General features: G+C 40.6%; 2 protein-coding genes across 5 annotated transcripts in view; one reads left to right on the top strand and one right to left on the bottom strand.

Moving 5' to 3' along the window:
• The first annotated feature begins 3414 nt into the window (after window positions 1-3414).
• Window positions 3415-8262, top strand: YARS2 (tyrosyl-tRNA synthetase 2). The gene is made up of 5 exons (XM_082281174.1): window positions 3415-4226; window positions 5403-5570; window positions 6671-6826; window positions 7144-7314; window positions 7589-8262. Exons 1-5 carry the CDS (start codon window positions 3424-3426, stop codon window positions 7746-7748), a joined length of 1458 nt encoding a protein of 485 aa, XP_082137300.1. The 5' UTR covers window positions 3415-3423; the 3' UTR covers window positions 7749-8262.
• Window positions 8263-12089: 3827 nt separating this feature from the next.
• Window positions 12090-21216, bottom strand: part of DNM1L (dynamin 1 like) — a 35186-nt gene continuing 26059 nt past the window's right edge. For 2 of the 4 annotated variants that reach the window (XM_082280544.1, XM_082280543.1), the window contains 6 exons: window positions 19474-19530; window positions 18204-18281; window positions 15849-16016; window positions 15096-15205; window positions 13751-13910; window positions 12090-13327 (listed from right to left, as the gene is read on the bottom strand). In XM_082280544.1, coding sequence (XP_082136670.1) covers window positions 13271-13327; window positions 13751-13910; window positions 15096-15205; window positions 15849-16016; window positions 18204-18281; window positions 19474-19530 — 630 coding nt within the window. In that variant the 3' untranslated portion in view covers window positions 12090-13270. The remainder of the gene's footprint in view (window positions 13328-13750; window positions 13911-15095; window positions 15206-15848; window positions 16017-18203; window positions 18282-19473; window positions 19531-21216) is intronic. The other 2 variants (XM_082280546.1, XM_082280545.1) reach the window with 1 other exon arrangement.

Raw genomic sequence — 21216 nt, forward strand, 5'->3', positions numbered from 1 at the left:
GGAAGCTAAGCCTTTACTATCAGTTCTGAACTTTTTGTGTGCAAATGCTTTCAAAATGCCTGCAAAAATCATTTGCTTACAAGGCTAAGATAAATGGCTTTATGATTTATAGGAAGACAATCACACACACAGATTGATGATTTATAATGGGAAGACTAAGCACCTTAATCCCTAACTGCATCCACATTTCTTCTACTTAGGCTTAGCCTGTCTTCTAATACGATTTAGTCCCAAACACTTCCTACTTTCCCTGGTTACATTACTGGTATCCCATTATACAGCCCAGAGATTCCCCTTGGCTTTGCCTTAATCTTTTAAGTGAATGGTTCTCAGAACAAATAATGTGACCATTACAGTACGGCAGGGTAGCAAAATAGTCACAAAAGTTTTCTCGGTTATGCCACAAGAAAATATATTTATTGAGTGACTGACACCAACCCATAAGCTTTGGGGAAAAGATACTATGTGCCTACACACCTTGTGTGGATTATTTAAATTTTATGGGAGATGCACAACTTTCTTCCCAAGACTTTTATCTTAGTTGAAAATTAAGTCTGTGCATGACTGTCTGTGGAGAATGGAGAGATTTTCGACTTAGGATAGTGTCACATCTAAAAAAGCTGTGTAAAAAGAATAATTGCTGAAAGCTAACAAGCCACAAATAATAGCATTCTCACAATAGTATTTTAAAAATAAAGAGGATTTTCCTAGTTGATTCTGGGTTTGGGGTCGTCTTAGATAATCCCAGTATCAAAACTGAGTTTGATGGAGTCTAAAGTCAAGGACAAAAGCAGCTGTCAGCACCATAGTCTGCAAACCCCTGGGTCACTGTAAAACCAGCAAAATGATTTAGCATGGAAAAATATGAAAGCATATTCCATATTAATTGGTCTGGTGTTTGAAGGATGGACATTAAGTCTAAAAAAAGATTGATAAAGCAAAAAGACCAATTAAAAACAACTATGCACCTATCAGAGGACTTATAAAGAGGTCCATGAAAAAGAAACAAAATTAAACAACAAATTACAGCAGAGAAAGAGAGGAGAAGAAAGGAACACACAAGCACCAAACACCCCTGGGTGGAGAGAGATGAGGAAACAGGGAACTAGTTACTTGTCAGCTGAAAAAGATGACAAGATAAAAAAAAATAGATATACTGAAAAACAAGAAGATCAAATGAAATAAAATAAATGTGAAGGAGGGTGACAAACCACATCAAAGGAAAAGGAAAACTACTCATTTAAATGCTCTGACTAATCCAAGAGATAAAAGCTGCAGCAGGATTAAGGACTGCAGAAAATAACCACTGCCCTCTTGCCTACAGACACTACAGAGTTAGGTATGACTACCCCTTAGATGTATACTGAAAGCAAATGCTTTTCCCACCCTTAGGCCTCATGAAGAACCAAAACCCTTAGAGTACAGCAATAATAAGAAAAGAGGTGTATTGGTATGAGGTGTGCTCCTGGAAGGGAGTGGGCACAATCAGAGCATCTGCCATCCAAGGTGATTGTCCCAGCACCAGGGAATTTACTGGAGAGGGGCTGGGGCAGTTGGATTCTAAAGCCACAGTTGATGTTGTGGAGCTTTATGCTGGTTCACCATCCCAGCAGCCATAGGCTATTCCTGTGAAATGAAACCAGAAGTACAGGAGACATGAATTAAGAACAAAATGGCAAAAATTAGCTCTGTAACAGAGTTAACTGGTTCATTGCAAAGTGAAGGATGCTAACACAACACAGCATCTCAGAGATTTCAAAGAAGTGAACTGGTCCTTCCCCACTTCCATTGCACTTCTCTGGACATGCTCCAGCACCTCAATGTCTTTCTTGTAGTGAGGGACCCAAAACTGGACACAGGATTTGAGGTGTGGCATCACCAGTGTCAACTATAGGGGGACAGTCCCTGCCCTGGTCCTGCTGGCCACACTATTGCTGACAGAGGCCAGGATGCCATTGGCCTTCTTGGCTACCTGCGCACAGCTGGCTCGTGTTCAGCCATCCTCAACCAGCAGCCTGAGGCTGATTTTCCCTGGGCAGCTTTCCAGTCACTCTTCTCCCAGCCTGTAGCGTTGCATGGGGTTGCTGAGAGCCAACAAAAGACAAGCAAGGAATTATCTGAAGTCAGTGGCCCCCGCCAGCACAAAGGAATCTAATCATCTTCTCCAACTAGGCATTTACCTGAACCTACAGCAAGTAAGAACTTCCCATAGTCATTGTTTTTGCTAGCACTTAAATGTGCTAGAGAATAAGAATTTCAGCTGAGTGTGAAAGTGGTGCATGGAGAACATTACCAGGCCCTTTACAAGATAACAGCTATTTTTTGGGTTCTCATGTGTCAGAACTAGTTACTCTCTTCTTGTCAGTATTATCTGGATAGTTAATAATCGGAACTTTTTAAATTGTGCAGAGTATTTCTATTTATTCATCTTCCCATTGTATTATCACCTCTACATATTACCTGTGAGACAGAATGGCAAGGATTTTAACAGTGTCTATAGAGTGCTTGCCATCGTCTCAAAGGTTTTTAGCCCCATGCTCTGACCAACTGAGCCCTTTTCCAGTCAGTGGGAACTTCACCAGACTGCCACAGCTCCTCAAACTTGATGGACAGTGGCTTCATCCACCAGTTCCCTCAGGCCCTGTGCACGCACCCCATCATGTCCTATGGATTTGTGCACCTTTGGGTTCCTTAGACAGGCTCAAACCTCATCTTCTCCTAGAGCAGGTGTTAAATTCTCCCCATCCTTGCCTTTCCTTCTGCAACACTGGTGGGGTGCTCAGAACACTTGCCTGTGAACACGGGCAAAAAAATCATTGCATACCTCAGCATTCTCCATATCCCAGTTGTTCCATTCCCTGCCGGGGGGGGTGCATGTTTTCTGAGTCTTGGCTTTTCCTACAGCTGCACACCTCTATCTGTAGTATATATATATATATAAAGCTATGTAAGACAGCTAAAACTTTCTAGTAATATAGCTAATACATTCTAGTAATAAATCTAATACATTCTGGTAACATAGCTAATAAATTCGAGAGTCTGTAAATTCTAAAGCCCCGGTGTGGCTAACTCAAGCACGTGGTTCCCGCTCTGCCAGGTGCCTTACTACCAGCTGGGGGGCTGATTTCCAACGCCTGACAGCGCTTAAAATCCCGGTATTTCGGTTTGGGGAAAAAAGCAACAGAGGAGGAGCCAACACACGCCGTTTCTGTCGCATCTTTAATGTCGCGGAGGAGATCCACCACCCAGCCTAAAGCACAACGTTCCCGCAGCTCAAGCCGTTCCCGACGCCCCAGAAGCCCCGCAGCTCCTCCGAGGCCGATCCCCCCGTGCACCGCCCGCCGGCTCCCGGTGCGGGGGCGGCTCCCGGCGCACCAGCCCCGCCCCGCCCCGCCCGGCGGCTCCCGGCGTGCCCCGCGCGCGATGGCGGCGCCCGCGCTGTGCCGGCGCTGCGGGCGGGCGGCGGGGCTGTGGGGCCTGCACCGGGCCCCGCTGCCGCCGCCGCCGCCCCGCCGCCGGGCCCACGAGCAGGCGCGGCGGGCGCGGGGCGCCGCGGGGCTGCTGGCGGCGCAGTGCGAGCGCGGGCTGTTCCAGGAGGTGTTCCCGGCGCAGAGCGCGGAGGAGCAGCTGCCGGCGCTGCTGGAGCCGGGCCGGCCGCCGCTGGCCGCCTACTGCGGGTTCGACCCCACGGCGGACTCGCTGCACGTGGGGCACCTGCTGCCCGTCATGGCGCTGCTGCACTTCCAGCGCGCGGGCCACGACGTCATCGCCGTGGTGGGCGGGGCCACGGCGCGGCTCGGGGACCCCAGCGGGCGGGAGCGCGCGCGGGAGCCGCTGCCGGCGGGGCGGGTGCGCGCGCAGGCGCGGGCCTTGCGCGCGGGGCTGGAGCGGCTGTTCGGGAACCACCGGGAGCTGTTCTGGGAGCCGGCGGCCGGGCGGCTCGGCCGGGCCGCGCTGCTGGACAACGCGCGATGGCTCGGCCGGGAGCCGCTGCTCCGCTTCCTCGGCGGCGCCGGCGGGCGCCTCCGCATGGGCACGCTGCTGAGCCGGCAGAGCTGCCAGGCGCGGCTGCGCAGCGCCGATGGCATGAGCCTGGCCGAATTCCTGTATCCAGCGCTGCAGGCCTACGACTTTCTGCACCTCCACCAGCACCACGGCTGCCGCATCCAGCTGGGGGGCCACGACCAGATGGGAAACATCATGTCCGGCTACGAGCTCGTCACCAAGTACGGCGGGAGCGCGGGGCGGGAGGTGGTGCGCAGGGTCTGGGCATCGGGCAGCCTGTGTCAGCAGTAGTGTGGCCAGCAGCACCAGGATGCGACTGTCCCCGTGTAGTGGGCACTGGTGAGGCCGCACCTCGAGTGCTGGGTCCAGTTCTGGGTCCCTCAGTTCAGGACGGGCAGTGAAGTGCTGGAGCAAGTCCAGAGAAGGGCAGCGATGGAATGGACTGCCCAGGGAGGTGGTGGAGTCACCGTCCCTGGGGGTTTGTAAGGAAGGACTGCCCATGGCACTTAGTGCCATCCTCTAGATGACATGGTGCTGTTCGGTCACAGGCTGGACTCGATGAAGCCTTGTCCAACCTCTCCCGATTCTGTGATTCTATGACGGGTTGCTGTGCGACTTGGTGCTGACAGCCCTTAAAGCACCAGGGGCAGAAGTCAGCCCTCAAGAGATTTGGCTATACACGAAACTGTGATTTGAGAGTAGTTAATTGGCCTGATTATGAGCTTGTTACATACGTACCTCTTGACCAGGTTTATATGAATTTTTAAGAAGAAGGATAAGTTCTTTTATTAGTGAATCCAAGAACCAAAATCAAATACTCTGAAGTGTGGGAAAAGATCGAGACAAGCTTTGGCAGCTCTGCCAGCACACACATCCTGGTGTAATCACACCAAAGTAAAGGCAGTTGTGGTACATTGGTAAAGATTGCTCCATTTCTTAGAAATAAAATGAAAAATGATGAGGATGTGCTTTTTGCTTAGCCATCAAATTTAGTGTGAGTCTTAGAAAATACACCTAAGTACAAATCAGGGAGCATGTGGCAACACTTCTTCAGTACTTGCTTCAGCCTTATGAGACACAGAATTGGCATAGAGGAAAAGCCTTACAAGTGTCCAAGCCACACAAGCAGCTTTGATCAGCACTCAGGACAGAAGGTCCATGACAATGAATTTGCTAATGCTGTTGCTCATGGAACTACTTAAAATATGTATATGTCTTTGATACAGACAAAAGAACTTAAAAACTTAAGGTTTTGGTTCTTTTCCTAAATCCCTTTTCACAGAACAGTGTTCTGGCATCTTTATACCAAGGACAGAATCTTGTAAAATTCTTGTATGTTAGTCAGGTTTACCAAGATAGAATTTTTTTTTAAACATGAAGTGACTCTTCTTTTTTAGGATGACAGGAACAGATGTGTTTGGAATTACTGTACCTCTTATTACCAGTACTACTGGCGATAAACTGGGAAAGACTGCTGGGAATGCAGTTTGGCTGAACAGAGATAAGACTTCTCCCTTTGAGCTGTATCAGTTTTTTGTCAGACAACAAGATAACGTAGTTGAAAAGTAAGTTTTCCTCCATCTTGCTTTTTGTCAGTTTATAAAACCTGATCCTAACTGTTCACTGTAACTGTTTCATTTGGGTGTGTGCAACACAGGCTCCGTTTAGAAGTGTATGTTAATTATAACTGTACATTCATGAAATAAACAGGCATGACTGGTTCTTAAGTATACAGTATAGTGGAACCTGTCTCCATATGCTGACATATATATCAGAAAATTAGAAGGTGGTTAACAAAGGAGTGACACATAGTGCATTTCATTCTGCCAGGTGACTCTCTTACATGGCATATTAGTTTCAGTACTGTAACATCACAGGTTTTTCAGTACACTACACTACATTGATTGTAATAAGTTGCTCTATGTTATTTTCTAAATCTGTTTTACTTTAAACTTCAATAGCACTGTTAAATCTGAGCTACTTCCCTTTCATATTGTGACCTGTCTCATAATTTACCTCTCTCAAAGGTTTATGCTCTGATACTTCATATTCATGTTCTGATCCCCAACACCTTTCAGACTGAAAAGAAGGGTATGTGGGTACTTAATACTAAAATATTTCAGGCATTCAGACTTTTTACCAGTAAAGGTACCTTTAATACACTGCACGGGACTGAAAGCTCATTAAAATTGACTTTGTTTTAAAGAGTAGGCTTAAGTATGCATCTTTAAATTCTTGATTATCCTAAATAATCTTCCTACTGAGATACTTGCCAATACTTAGTATGCTTCACTCCCATGACCACCACAGACTGGCAGTGGTATTTTGCATAAGCAGATTGTGGATCTGCTAAGATAAATATAAAGCCTTTTTAGCTGACACACTATTCCAATAAATCCTGTAAAAGTTTCAAGACAAAACTAAGTTGTTGATTGAAACACAAGCTTCATAAAAGTATCTGGCACTATCTTATGCCTGAACACTTGGTCCTAGACAGAAGATCAAGTAAAGTCTGAGTTTTAAAGATTTGATTGAAAGGACAGAGTATCTGTAAAACGTATTTCTTAAGTTGACTAAGAATCATTTTAGTGCAGTTACTGAATGGCAAAGACAGGAAATCTGCAATGATGGCTATACAGACAAAATATTTTTTCCCTGCTCATAGATACCTGAAACTATTCACCTTCCTTCCTCTTGAGGAGATTGCCCACATCATGGAAATGCATGCTAAAGAACCTGAAAAATGGGGCCCTCAGAAACGACTGGCTGCAGAAGTAACCAAGCTTGTCCATGGTAGAGAGGGGCTGGAATCTGCTAAGAGGTGAAGTTTAATTTATGGAGCAGTTTTGTTTCAGATTTAGTCTATAATAACTATCCATAGCTTTTCAGGGATTATTTCAATCTGTTAAATTGTTGCTTAGGTGTTAAAAGAGAAAAAGTAATATCCTGTAGACTTAAAAATACACTGACAATATCAAAAAAGCTTGCAGGGCAGTGGGGTACAATAAAATTGGGGGTGAATTTAAGTATTTCTGGTAGTTTGTGGATTCTCAAAAGAAACTGGGGAGGGGAATCTGATGAGTTGAGTAGCACTTTGTGTGAATAGCTCTGTGTTTTGAATGATCTTTGTTCTCACAGGTGCACTAAGGCCCTTTATTACAGCAGTGTGGAGGCACTGGAAGATATGTCTGACCAAGAGTTACAGGAACTTTTCAGACAAGCTACTTCTGCTGAATTGATGCTTGAACCTGGGATTACTGTTCTTGACTTGTGCCGCAAAGCAAATGCCATTCCAGATGGACCTAGTGGGTAAGTTCTCACCTGTGCTCTCAATAATAAAATATAAATAGTAAACATTCAAAACAGATTTACACTTCTCAGAAAGAACTGGAGTAGTAGAGGCTAAGGTTAATTTCAGTCACTGTTGACCTAGACAGAAAGTGAAGTGCAGGAGACTTAAAATCTATGCAATTACAGATCCAACAGCAAAACAAAACAAAACCCCTCAGTGAACTTTCAATTCTTAATAACAATAAAGAGCTTTCTCTTGCAATTAACAGGGTTTTTTTGTTTTGTTTTTAAGGTACCGGAAAATTACAGATGGAGGAGTTTCAATAAATGGGCATCGTGTAACTAATCCTGAGACTGTTCTTATTCTCGGACAGCATATTCTGAAGAATGGAGTATCATTACTTAGGGTTGGAAAGAAAAATTACTACATTATAAAATGGCTGCAGTTGTGACAACAGAGTATCTCCCTAAAATGACAGGTCATTTTAACTCTGCTGCTTGAAGATGTACTTGAAGATGTTTCTGTACTGTGCATTACTACAAAGCTCACAGACTGCCCAGTTCTTCCTTTTCAAAATGCACCAGAGTTCAAATAAATGAGCTGACTTATACCACTGAAGAAATTGTAGATACTCCGCCTTATTCAAAGCACCTTTCATAAGGATCTGCACAAGAAGAAAATGAAAAGATTCATTTTAAAGTCCAACAACGGAGATGTGCCCCTCCTTTAAAAGCCTTCTGTGTTGTAGGAGAACAGTGGACAGTTATGCTACAGGAAAACCCACAGCAAAACGAGCCAAAGCAAACTCAAACCCTGTCCTTCTTGCAGCCAACGTGTGCTCACCTACCTGAGAAATATTGCTGGGATCAAAGACAACCAACCTATGGTCATGTTTCTCTCAACAGGTTTGCTGTGAAGGAAGCTGCAGAAAATTCCTAATAAAGGACTAAATGATTAAGCACTAATGTAAGTTGCTTCTTCATTATGTATGGGGACAAAAATTGCACTTAAATTTTCCAGCCTTCATGTGGGAATACACAGCAAATTCACTTACTGCAATCTGAAAGTACAGAGCCTTTCAAAGCTTTAATCAATCTAATGAATCCCTTCTACACCTTCTGTGGGCATAGTATGACTTAAAAAGTGAGTGACACTTGTTCCACTTCTTTGGTCCTGTGAATGACTAGGATGCATCCATGCTATCCAGCATCTTTGTTGAAGGAATATCCTGGTATTAGTTCTGTAGGCTCTGCAGTCAGCTGGAAGATAGTACATTATACCAGAAGATTTGGAGCATGTACATAAAAGGGTTTTTTTAACGTTAGCAGCCCAGGAGTTGTGGGTGAATAGCACCACAAGGATCTCTGGACCAGGAAAGATGTGAGGGAAGCTGCAGTGCTCCGCAGTGTTGCTTTCAAGGATCAGGCCTCATGCTTAGGCCATGCAGAATCATTTCCTGGCTATGAAACTGAAATACGGTACTTTCAGAAGCTCAGCATGTTCTTAGTGTTAATAGAGTTATTAGTGTTAATTTCAGTTTCCAGATCCTAATTATCTGTCTCATAATGACCTTTCTAGCCTAGCCTCTATTACATAAAAATGAAAAGTAGTTGAGTCATTTCTACCTCAAAAAAAGCACATGGAGGAAAAGAGGGAAGGGAAGGGAAGGGAAGGGAAGGGAAGGGAAGGGAAGGGAAGGGAAGGGAAGGGAAGGGAAGGGAAGGGAAGGGAAGGGAAGGGAAGGGAAGGGAAGGGAAGGGAAGGGAAGGGAAGGGAAGGGAAGGGAAGGGAAGGGAAGGGAAGGGAAGGGAAGGGAAGGGAAGGGAAGGGAAGGGAAGGTTAAGTTCATCCACCTAACACAGCCACCTTGTTCCTTAAATGACAGAAGCATTAGAGCAAATCAAACATGCACCTGGGACCAAAATACACCAGTTCATACCCATGTTCACCTCCAGAGAAATACAGCAGAGCACATTTGAGAGGTTCTTTCTGGTTGAAGAAAAACTCCAGGAATAAGTACTGTTTCATGTCTAATCTTTTTCCTTCCTGTTTTCTGTCATCTCCAAATGATGCAGGTGCACGTATATCCACTTCGAATGAATTAGTAAAATTATTTTTTTTTAGAAATAAATAAAAAAGGAATAAAGTTCTTAGCATGTAAGGTGTCTAGTAAGATTCATAAACCCCAAGAAATTTAGTCCATGCTTGCCTTTGAACAAGTCCTAGCAATCCAAAACCCTTCCCTGACTCTTACCAGAGAAACAGCTGGATACAACCACTACTTGCCATGACCATACAGGGCCATCACAACTGAGCATTTGAACCTGGGCCAAGGATCAAGGATGACTGGGAAAACTGACTATTCTTTCTTAGCCTGGGCTTATTTCTCATATACAGGTATGTTTAGGTAATCAGAGACACTTCAAATTTGTTCAGATGTGAACAAGGAGTTAGTTATTACTATTAAAGTATTTAACATGGCTACAACTGTGTGACTTGAAAGTGCAAAAAGAAAAGTAATTATTTGGGCAAGATATTTTTAAAAAACCCAGAACCAACAAACTAAAAAAGCCCCACCAAAAACATTCATACAGCAAAACCTGGAAGACTTGAATTTAACCTTATGCAGCAACTGGTAGTCAAGAGGTAAAGGGTGAAAGGGCATGCAGCAGGTAAACTCAAAACTATGGGAGCATGAAAGCACCTTCACTAGTTTAAACAGTGTCATTGAGCACAAAGCCATGTTCGAGTGGTACTAAACTGTAAGGAAGCAATCCTCTACCTCACCTCAAAGCACACTTTAATCAGCAACAAAAAGCAAATGCAGTGGAGATCTTCAATAACTACAGAAAACACCAGCTACCCATTGCTCTCACAGCTGAAGGAGAAAACTGCAGAAAAAAAAAATTTACTCAGGATAATTCCATTCAAGTTCCCAATAGGGGCACAACAAACTGGCAAGTTGTTTCTTTCCCCTGCTCTGATCCATAAAGCAGGGACCTGAGTTTGCCATATCCAATCTGGCATCTGTCATTTATCTACAAAGCATTGAATAAAGGCAGGTCTGCTCTGTTGACTTCAGAATAAGGTCTAAAGCACACAGACACCACCACCCCCATTACCCATCTGTTCCACTAAGTAAAATTTGAACCTGCCTAAAAAACACTGACAAACTGGATTCACATTGGGATACTGTGGTATTTACTTATATTATATAGTTCTCTTTTAGTTACAGCAGGACTACAATAGCTCAGGTAATAATGTCAGACATTTACCAATCTGAGCTTGGCTAGAGTGGGTTTTTCCCTCCATGATTCTCTCGCTGGAGAGCAAGTTAGCTAAAACTGGAAATAATTTTGTCATCAATGCACAAGTTTAAATTAAATAAGGTGATCGAGAAGACAGTTGTAAACCATCAGTCTACTGGGAATTTTTCAGTTGCTGCTCTCTTTAGGCTTTTTCCCACAGCTTCCCCATAATTTCTTTTAATGCTAGTAGTAACAGTGGCATTTGAAGTATTTTAGTTCAGTTCCAGAACACAGCTTATTTCAAACCTATCAACAGCCACAAATAGCCTGTCAACACTGTGAGTTATGGAACTATTCATGAACTAAGAATGCAGAACTGAATGACAGCAAGTGCAATCACAAGTAAGACTGTACAAATATAGGTATTTGCACTATTGGCTTACAAGAGCATGTAAGTCCTGCCACCAGAACAAGTCAGTTCAAAACTATTTCTGGCATAATTAATTTTGTGTATTATCTGTTTATTAAATAACAGGATTGTTACAGCATGGACTTTCAAAGACTTGCATTAAGGATTACAAATCAAGTTCATTTCTTGGCACTCAAACATAACCAAATTGAAACTTTTTGTGAAACTTAAACAAAAAAAGTCGTAACATTTCAGAAACCAAATTAACACTGGAAATTTCACATGACATTACAGAGCCAGGTATCACTTGCAAGAATTTCTTCAATAAATGAAATTCATTTGCGTTATGCAGCATTTCAAAACTTTACAAATCCAAGTATTTCTTCACAAGAGACTGCTGACTGGGAGTTAAAGCTTAGGTAGCAGATCGCTTATGGACGGCACTACCTTGTTGAAAACTTCTTGGATGTTGAAAGCAAAAGGGAGAGAGGTGTCAGGTGAATTCCAAACAGAAATGTAATGCTTTGGACAAAACTTAAAAGCTTTCACTGATCATCAAAGATGATTTGAAAAGTGGTTTGCACTTCAATCATATTTCTCAAATCTGAGAACTACCATCCCTGGATACAATGCAAGATAAAAGTACCTCCTTTGTATTCATTATGCATAATGCATACATTATGCATACCATGACTTTTTAGTCTGCTTAAAAATACACAATATATTTCTGTGTTCTGCATGAATTCCTCAGATCATACACGAAGTATCCAAAAGTTGCATCTGTCAGACTTAACTCCTTGTGCTTATACTGATGCCAAATTGAAGATCACCATGAGAAAAGTTAAGTTTTTAAACAGAGCTTCTTGTAAACTGAATTTTTAATTCAATCTTTAGCAGCTTACAAAAGGAATTCCATTTTTGCTAACTGATTTCAGGGGGAAGGAACTGCATATGGTAATAAAAACCTCACTATCTTGGCCCAATACCATGAAATCAAGCCATGGAGGTTAAAAGCAGTGTCCTGTATTTCATGCAAGTTGTGTTAAAGAAAAAATATCAGCAACACTATAGTAAACATTTTCACTTTATACAAAAAGAGTGAATCTGCTTGAAAAGTACATGCAAGTATGCTGGCTGTAGTTTAAATAAATTTTTATTCATAAAAATTAAAATGTTTACTTTTTCAAGGCTAGTGTGATCAATAGTTACCTGTATGAATTATAATCAGAAGAAAAAAAAACCCTCATCAACTTAATCTCCAACCTAAAAATTTCATAATTTTACGATTGTCCTCAAAAAAAAAGCTACTTACAGCACAATAAAATTTCCTCAAAAGCAACTGTAATCTCTGATATAAATATTCCAATTCCACAGACTTTCTTTCATACTGTCATACATTCCAAAATTTGCAGAAGTTGTGGGCATCCCCTTCTCCCTGGCCAACTTCATCTATTTTTAAAAGAAACGCTTATTATCCCATGACAGTTTTGAAATCCATTTTTATTTTTCCGTTCTGCCAGAGCAAGTTTACTATCAGATGGTCCAGGGGCTTGGTCCCAGGGGGGAGGAAGGGGAAGGTGTCCTTGTGCCTGATTATAAACCCCAACATTCATACACAAGCTCCAGTGCACGTTAAGAACTCTGCACCCACTTTTCAGTAGGCTGTTATTGTTCACAAGCTCCAGGCTAATTCTTCCTACATGATACTCCATTAAATCAAGTCTGAAGTTTTGTCTGCCACTCAAACATTTGGGAACAAAGGAAAATAAAGGGAACACACATACACAGTAATACGCTCGACATCTCTACTGTGCTATAAAATGGAGACCTCCATCTGTCACAGTGCATGCAATATATTCATGAAAGAAAATACTCGGTGCTCTCTTTTCTTCACAGTATTGGAACTTCTACTGGAAAAGCAGCTTAAAACTATGCCACAAGACTACACCGGCCGTCTTAACCACAGGCAACCTGTTCAGCAAGTCAGGCACTGGAACTTGAACATTTTTCCCCAAGTTCAAATGAGACTGTCATTGAGACAGAAGACTTGGTCTGCTTTAATTTGCACCAGAAACCTGGTAAGGAAACATTTAGAGCCATTTATTATATGGATTAAATACGACTTCTTTTGCAAAATACAGCATATTTTTCTGTTTGCAAATCAAACCAACTGTCTTTACATGAGCAGATTTACACAGTTGCAGTACACAGATAAGAAGAGTTCATAAATAAAAATTCTACTCCGTATACCATGCCTAGCAATTGTCAAGCCAATGTAACCTCCAATGCATATAAATAGTGTGGCTGATACAGTCTTCACCAAAGATGTGTCTCACGGATCTCTGCAATGATCTGGCTGGCTCGCTGCAGGGCCTGCACACAGGAACACACAAAAGCCAGAGCTAGTTAGTTTGGCTGGAGAGATTTCCCAGGGACATAACAGCAGCAGTCTGGGAAGTGTAAAGTTAAAAATCAAATCAAAGCTAATCAGTTTCATTATGAAATGAGTAGCAACCCATTAAATTCTCAAGAAGGGCACACTTTTTCACCATACACTCTTTTAGTGCTGTAAAACTTAAAGGAGAAACTGTACCTACTTTATATCTAGCCTGCTAAACTGCAGATTTAAAAACTCATATGTAATCCTTTCTGGTCATGTATTGGTTTTAATTCCTCTAGCAGAGAAAAGGAATACACAGGCATAGTCTTAAAAAGCAGTAAAGGGAAGACAAATCTTCAGAAAGCTTCACATTGATATGGTTAACTACTGCCATGAGCTCCTGATCTCTTCATTACCTTTAGCATGTCAGCTGCCTCTTTCCTGCGCTGTGCCATGTCCTCAGACTCAGTGAGAAGGTCATCCAACAACAGGGATTTATACAGCTGGCCCACCAGCTCACTCTGGAGAGTGTCCTTCACATGGTTCACCAGAAAATGCATCACTGCCTTTGGCACACTGCAAGCACATAGAGATTGTTTCTTTAAAATAATTATTCAAAACCAGATCTGTTCCAGTTCGAAGAATGCACAATGAGGGCAAGCAGCTACACACAAGCTTGGCTCAAACTACCAGGAATCTATCACTACCATAAATAAAAATTCTCTCAAGTAAAAGCAGCATCATGTACAATGTAAGAGCAGAACTAATTCATATAAAATGAATTTCTTCTAAATGGAATAGCTGCATTGTAAAAAAACATGAATAGTATAAAACACAAAATAAGAATAAATAGATTACTTTGCTCATTAGAAACCAACCTGTTTCTACTGTGCTAGGGATGGCACACGTTTAAGTATGTCAACCCTAAAATCAAATTTTATGTGTAAATGGGAAAGGAAAAAGGCAAAGAAATAATTTGTATCTCTGATATGACATAGTACAAACAGTGCAGTAAAGTTAAGGTAAACAAAGCACTTACCTGACATGAAATACTAAAAATTATATTGAAGGTATTAGTTTACTGGATAGACTAAAACACCTATGATCTCACTAACCTGCTCTAAAATCTGGTTTCCAGATTCCTGTATTTCCCTCCCCCCCAAATTTCCCATATACATAAAAATATAAATATATATGAAGTTAGACCTTTCCACAAAGACATAAGCAAAAAAAAATTCTACAGAATTCCTCATTAAAGAAAAAGTAGGACATTTTTTAAGCAAAACTTTAAAGGCATTTTCCATGGTAGAAAGAACTTTTTTATGCTGTTTCCATCCTTATAGCTAAATGCTAGAAAACTGAGCCACACTAGTTCCTATCTGACCTTCCCATTTGAAATAACAGGATAGCAAAGCTAAATTCTGTTAGGGGTACACAGCACCTAGAGTTTATTCCAGTTATTTGCTGCAAATCATCCATGTGAATTGAAGCATCCTCCAGAAAAGCAGGCACCTCCTAAATAATTAAACCTTTTACTTAATATTATACAGAACTTGAAACCATTAGAGAAAACAAGTGCTTCTTCTAACTTTTTAATTCTGTGAAGGGTCAAGTTTTACTGCTGCTGTCCCTTCTAAAAAATAAATGTATTTTCTCTCTTCTTACAAACATTAAGAACATGATAAAAATAGCAAGATTATATATATAACTTGAAAAACAGTATTTGTATGGCTTAAGTATTTCAAGGAAGTTTGGGTTTACCTGTCCTGAATGTTCTTCCTGACAATAAGGAAGTAAGATTTAATAAGTCGTTCAATCACTTCACAATCTCGTTGCTCCCGGGCAGAAAGTTTGCGTGCAACAGGTACAGGCTGTGTGAAAAAATAAAACCCTCAGATTACCAATTCTGCTCATTTGCATCTGTAAATAAAACTGTAACTATTGCTCTTTTAGCCTGAGTTTGATAGATGTAACCTGTCTTGCAACAAACCTGTAATTCTTCAGAAATAAAATTAGAGATATATCAAAATCCAGATGGGTGAAACAAAGGTCAGAGGGCACCACTACATTTTTTCTAAAACTCTCCAAATACTTCAAGTATCTCCATCTGTTTTTAATTTAAGTGGGTTTTATCTTTAATGATTCTCCTCATCTAATAAAAACATTCAACTTCAGCAAAAGAAGAGCAGGAATTTGAGATGAGCCGAGATTTGTTTCTGTACCAACACCTATCTAGACAAGGAGTTCACTTGCACAGAAATTTGTGAAAGGAAGCCAATTATCCCAGTCTTAGGCTGAAACTGGAGCAGGCAGGGAGGTGGCAGGGAGGTTGCAGGGAGATTGGGGTTGGGCAAGTAGCAAAGCAGAGAGACTGGCTAGAGCTCCCTGCTGCTATATGGGAATTATTTACAAAAATAACACATATTAGCAGCAAAGTTACAAGATCTGGAATTCAGATGTTTTCTTTCCTGAGCCTGAACTACAAAGAAAAGGAATTTGTCTTCCATGACTCACCACATCTAATAGGTTTACAGCATGTCCTTTTTGAGGACTAGCAGGTAGGGCTGCAGCTGGCTTGGATTTTTCCTCTGCTGATACTTCTTCTGCTTTGGAGGGTTTTAGCATTCCTCTCCAGTTGCCTGTTCCAGACTCCTGAGATGCATCTGATGCTACAGAGGGAGTCTGCACAAACAGCACATTGAAAAAACGTGGCAGAATTAGAACTTTGGCACTGTAAAGAAGTGTCTGATCAAATCACTACCAGTAAAACTCACTAAAAAAAAAAAAAAGAGATTTTCATTGGTATATTCCCTTCATTCTGTTCTTCACATTCCCCACATTTATTCGCCCTTTGTTGGTTACAGCTGACAAAAGGTACCAGTAAAGTGAAAGCTTTTAAAACTCATATTCTACCTAAAAAAGGGTATGAAAATGTCTCACACGGAGAAGCTCCACAGCATTTTAGGGGTCTACAAATCACTTCTGAAATATGGGGTGGTCTTTCTCAGCCATTTGGCTTTTACCACACATCCTATACTATCAGGATCATTCTGAAAGCATATTTTGAAGATCACCACAGCTCTTGCAATACTTGAATTTAAATTCTTCGAGTTTTATTTAAGTACAAACTGAAGTTTCTTACAGTAACGGTTAAAAAATATGCACGTTTTTGTTTCGAGGTACCACAGCTATGAACATATTTGTGCTGTCAGAATTTACAGAAGGTTTTTGTAACAAATCAAAACAAAAATCTTCATCCTCTGGAAGTGAAGATCAGAGAATCTGGGAAGTTCCAGAAAAAGAATGACTCACATACCTCCTGAGAAAAAGATGTAACACCCAACTCTTAAACATTAGGAATCACTGGACAAAAGAAATATTAGTGGGTGGTATCCACCCTATGTTAATTAGTATTAAAAAACCTCAAAGTTTATGTTGATGTTGAATAGGGGCAATTTTTACGTATGTTTTCACAAGCCTAATCTCTGTTCTATTTACTACTGTGCTTTAAAATCTACTCCTGTTTGAAAAACATTCAAGGTCATTCAAGGCTTTGTACTACTATTTATGTCTTGCTTCAGATTTAGGAGGAAAAAAGCTAAATTTATCTATTGTATTTACAATTAAACACTACGGGCTGATCTTAAATCTAAAAACAAAGTGAGAAACAAAGCATAGTAAATAGAATAACAACAGTAGCATACAGGAGGAAACCCAGCTAACCTGTGCACATCAGAAATTTTATTTAAATTGCTCAACTGCTCAGAGGCATTGTAGAACACACTAAGAATTCAAATCAAACTCTGCTAATAAAATTACTGTTAAAGAAGCTCCACTGCATGATTTCTGATTGCAAGACAGTTGTTCAAAATGACAAAAATGCCACTCTCATTCTGTGTTACTGTGGAGCCTGCTCTACCTCCAAAGTAGTATCAGAAACAAAGCTACACAAGAGTGTGTGAAATGGATCATCTAACAGAAGACAGATTTTATGGGAAATGCAAACCAAATCTGGCAGCTTCCTGCAACTTCTTAAGTCACAACACATCACTGTGGCTCTTAATTTCTTTTTAATTTTTGCAGCATATCAAAATCTCTACAACATTGATGAAAATAATAGTTAAAATTCTACTATTGACTAGATTTTGACTTTAACGACTTTGCTCAGGACAGAAATGGAAACTTTGCACTAAAATCTGAATGTACAATAAAGCAGAAAGCCTGAGTCCCCTTGGTACTCCTAATACACAAACTTGTGACTGCTCATCTTTTCTGACTCCAAGCAAGAGCAATTAGCAGAAAAGCCTTCAGAGTAATAACAAGCTGTTATTTTAACACAAGAGACAGCACACCTAACATGAAAAAAAACACAGCAGAACACATTTCACAAATATAGGTAAACCAGGGATTCAACAATTATGTGAAACAACACAAAGGAGGTTCAGTTTGAACAAAGCCTGTAAAGATTCCCTGCAGGAAGCAGGAAACTCACATTTTAGCTTATCTTCTGTCCTCCTTCTTTAACTGTCAACACATTAAAAACATGCAGTTTAACAGCCATGCTGAAGACTTTTATTACAATACTGTTGCACCAAACAATCTACTGACAGTTTGAGGCAAATTACGCTGCATATTTGCACCATAATATATTGCAAACAAGAGTTCAAAGAGAAAGCAGTGACTTGGCCACCTCATGGCATGTCTTGACATGCCACTGCACATAAAATCAGGAGTGCCAAGTAATCCACACTGGGTAGGACATCCAGACTGGGTAGGACAGAGCACTAGAGACAAACTGCTTTCCTTACTTCTGGGGTGCACCACAACAGAAACGTGCATGCAGTGCTTAGAGGAAAAATCAAGACAGACCTTGCCATCAGCCTCAGCAGAAGCAGCAGTAACAGTCTCCTGGGAAGCAGGTGCCAATGCACCTGGAGCTTTAGTAGACTAAGGAAGGTAAAAAATGCAGGGAGGGGAAAAAAAAACAATTCAACTGAAGACCACCAAATTTACCTAGCAAATTTCATATACTTTTATCTACTAGCATCTTCCAAAATCTGGAAAAGAAATATTTTGAATTTGCAAGAAAAACTGTAATAGAAGCACAAAAAAAAAAAAAAGTGGGGGCGGGGGGGAAAAGCATCTCCAAGACAGTTAAGAGACTTTTGGATTATCTGATCTTCAATTTCATTTCAGCTCCTATGCTGATAATATAAATATGAAATCAATAAAAAGAAGGCTCAAAGAGCACTGAAAGCAATCTCTAGCTAGCTACCTTAAATTCCCAGTTCATCCATCAATTGTCTTAGACTGATTCAAGGCAGTAGTATTAGATCTCCTCTGGGACTTCATCTCACTTTTCAAGGTAACCAACTTAGTGAACAGATTTCTATCAGCTGTGGAAACTCCTGTTACGACCTCATGAGGATCTTAAACTATATTCTCTATCTTTGAATTCTAAATACTTCACATAGTATTAAATAATTGTCTAAAATTCCAGCTTATTGTCAGACTATTCTTTTCTACAGCCAGACAATATTTTCTATGACACTTGTTCAATTCTTCCATCCCTGTCATTGCACTAATCCCAAGACCTGGTAAAATTAAGCAAGCTCCAGAAACAGAATACATGACTGGATTATGATGAACAACTGAAAATGTCACCTCCAACATCTTCTCCCAAAGAAAGACTGCAATAAACTGCAGTTTTAAGAGTGACTTAAAAAAACAAAAACCAACCACAATTCACAATGTTGGCACACTGGGCATTTTTTAATCACTTGTTTATCTTTGAAATCAGTGTGTCTCAGCTATAAATTTAAGCATGAAAGTTCTGAGTCCGTCTTCAACATCCGCAGGCATTTTATACCTTACCTGAGATGACATTCAAGTAGTAAGTGTAACATTACATTTATAGACAAGTCTTCAGAAATACCAGATTTAAAACCTCCCAAAAATTTCATCTTTTTAAGAAAATGACATTCCACTTCTATGTTAGGAAACTGAAAGGAAAAAACTCAATACCTGGAAGCTCCCAAGACTGTTAATAGGGCAACATTTCAAAATTTCCAATACTTTGAATGGCTCTAGGAGAGTGCATTAAACTTTATATAAAAAATAAAATCAAACATTTACTTACTTTGTCTCGTGACACAGCCGAAGGCAATTCCCGGGCTAACCTGTTCCGCCTTTGTTCCTTTAAAAACAACCCAGCAAGACCTCAATTATGTATTACTCTGTATCAACACAGAGGCAAGATTCACATTTTACATATGACTTCCATTTTAGAAACACGAGTCATTTCATCTCATCCAGTGCCATGCTAATACTGTGGTCTATAAACCATGGATTATTTGGATACTTTGAATACCTGGTCCAAACTAAATTCTCAGTATAACAAGTTTTGCAGGTTTTTTGCACCACACTCCATAATCAAAACCTGAGCCGTTAAAAAACAACATCAAAGCTACACAATTTGGCTCAGCACAGATACCCTACAGCCCTCATTAAGCTGTAAATCCTCCAAGTACTCTAAAGGATTTGATTCTGTGGCCAGCACATGATTAGCCTGAAACACAGGAGAAGGCAGAATTCGCTTCATAGCAAAAGAGAGTTTGAAGCAATCATGACAAAGAAATATCTGATCTTGCTTGAAATTAACAACTGGTTGTCCAGCAAATAAGGCTTGGGTTTACATGGTTTGGTTCTTAAAAAATTTCAATGTCCTGTTTAGGAAAACATTAGGAAAGAATTAGTTTAAGTAACACATGATGATAAAATCTTGTATGTTCAGCTTCATGAGGTCTTAATTTCTGTACTCTCAGCAGTTTCCATACACATTGTTTTTGAACTAGATTAAAGAGCAGTCTACCAAGGCAAATTCAAATGCATACCTAGTCAGTAAAAAATATATGTATAGAAGGAAGTAAAAGGTTAAAACTAAAGAGTAGAAATTGTAATGGAAGCATTTAAAAAAGGAACACCACAAGAGCATGTAGTGACAAGACAAGGGGGAATGGCTTCAAACTGGAAGAGTGTAGGTTTAAATTACATATTCCACAGGAAGAAATTCTTTACTGTGAGGGTGGTGAGGCACTGGCACAGGCTGCCCAGAGACGTGTGGATGCCCCATTCCTGGAAGTGTTCAAAGCCAGCTGGATGGAGCTCTGAGCAACCTGGTCTAGACAAATGTGGCCCTGCACATGGCAGGGGGGTTGGGATGAGATGACCTTGCATGACCTTCCAACCCAAGCCATTCTATGATTCTGTGATGAATGAAAACGATGCGTTGGATAAACACAAGGGTATTAACAAGCTCTTAGGCAGAGAGATGAAGTATTGCAACAACACCAGATTGGTTCTTGGACTGCTTCTACAGGATGATGGTAGCAACAAGTATTATCAATCAGAGCTGGGCTTGAAAAACACAAGATTTCTGATGGGAGACTGATGGAGAGAATGTCTCAGGGAGACTGAAGTGTGGAAACACAGATTCAAGAACAATACCAAAAGCAAGAAGAAATTAGATCCTGAACAGAGGAAACAATACTTGTATTATCCTTTCATGAATGAGAGGAACATTATTGATACATTGTGTCAGAGACCAAATGCAATTACTTCAACTTTCAACACCATTTCACAGCTACATATTTAAACTTCCCCTTAAAAAATGTCATTTCATAGGCAACACTCAATTAGGTGCCCATCTTATTTTCCAGACTGAAAAATAGGCAGAATCCTTTCAGTGGAATGTCAACCAGTGTTCCTGAAAGTAATATGCAATAGAAATTAACAAATCCACAGGTCACTAGAGTATACACAATAATTCATCACATTTCCAATACCTAAAAATGTAGAAATGTGCTTCAATGAAAGAAGTCGA

This window comes from Coloeus monedula (genome assembly GCF_965178545.1).
Source record: "Coloeus monedula genome assembly, chromosome: 4".
Classification (NCBI taxonomy): Eukaryota; Metazoa; Chordata; class Aves; order Passeriformes; family Corvidae; genus Coloeus; species Coloeus monedula.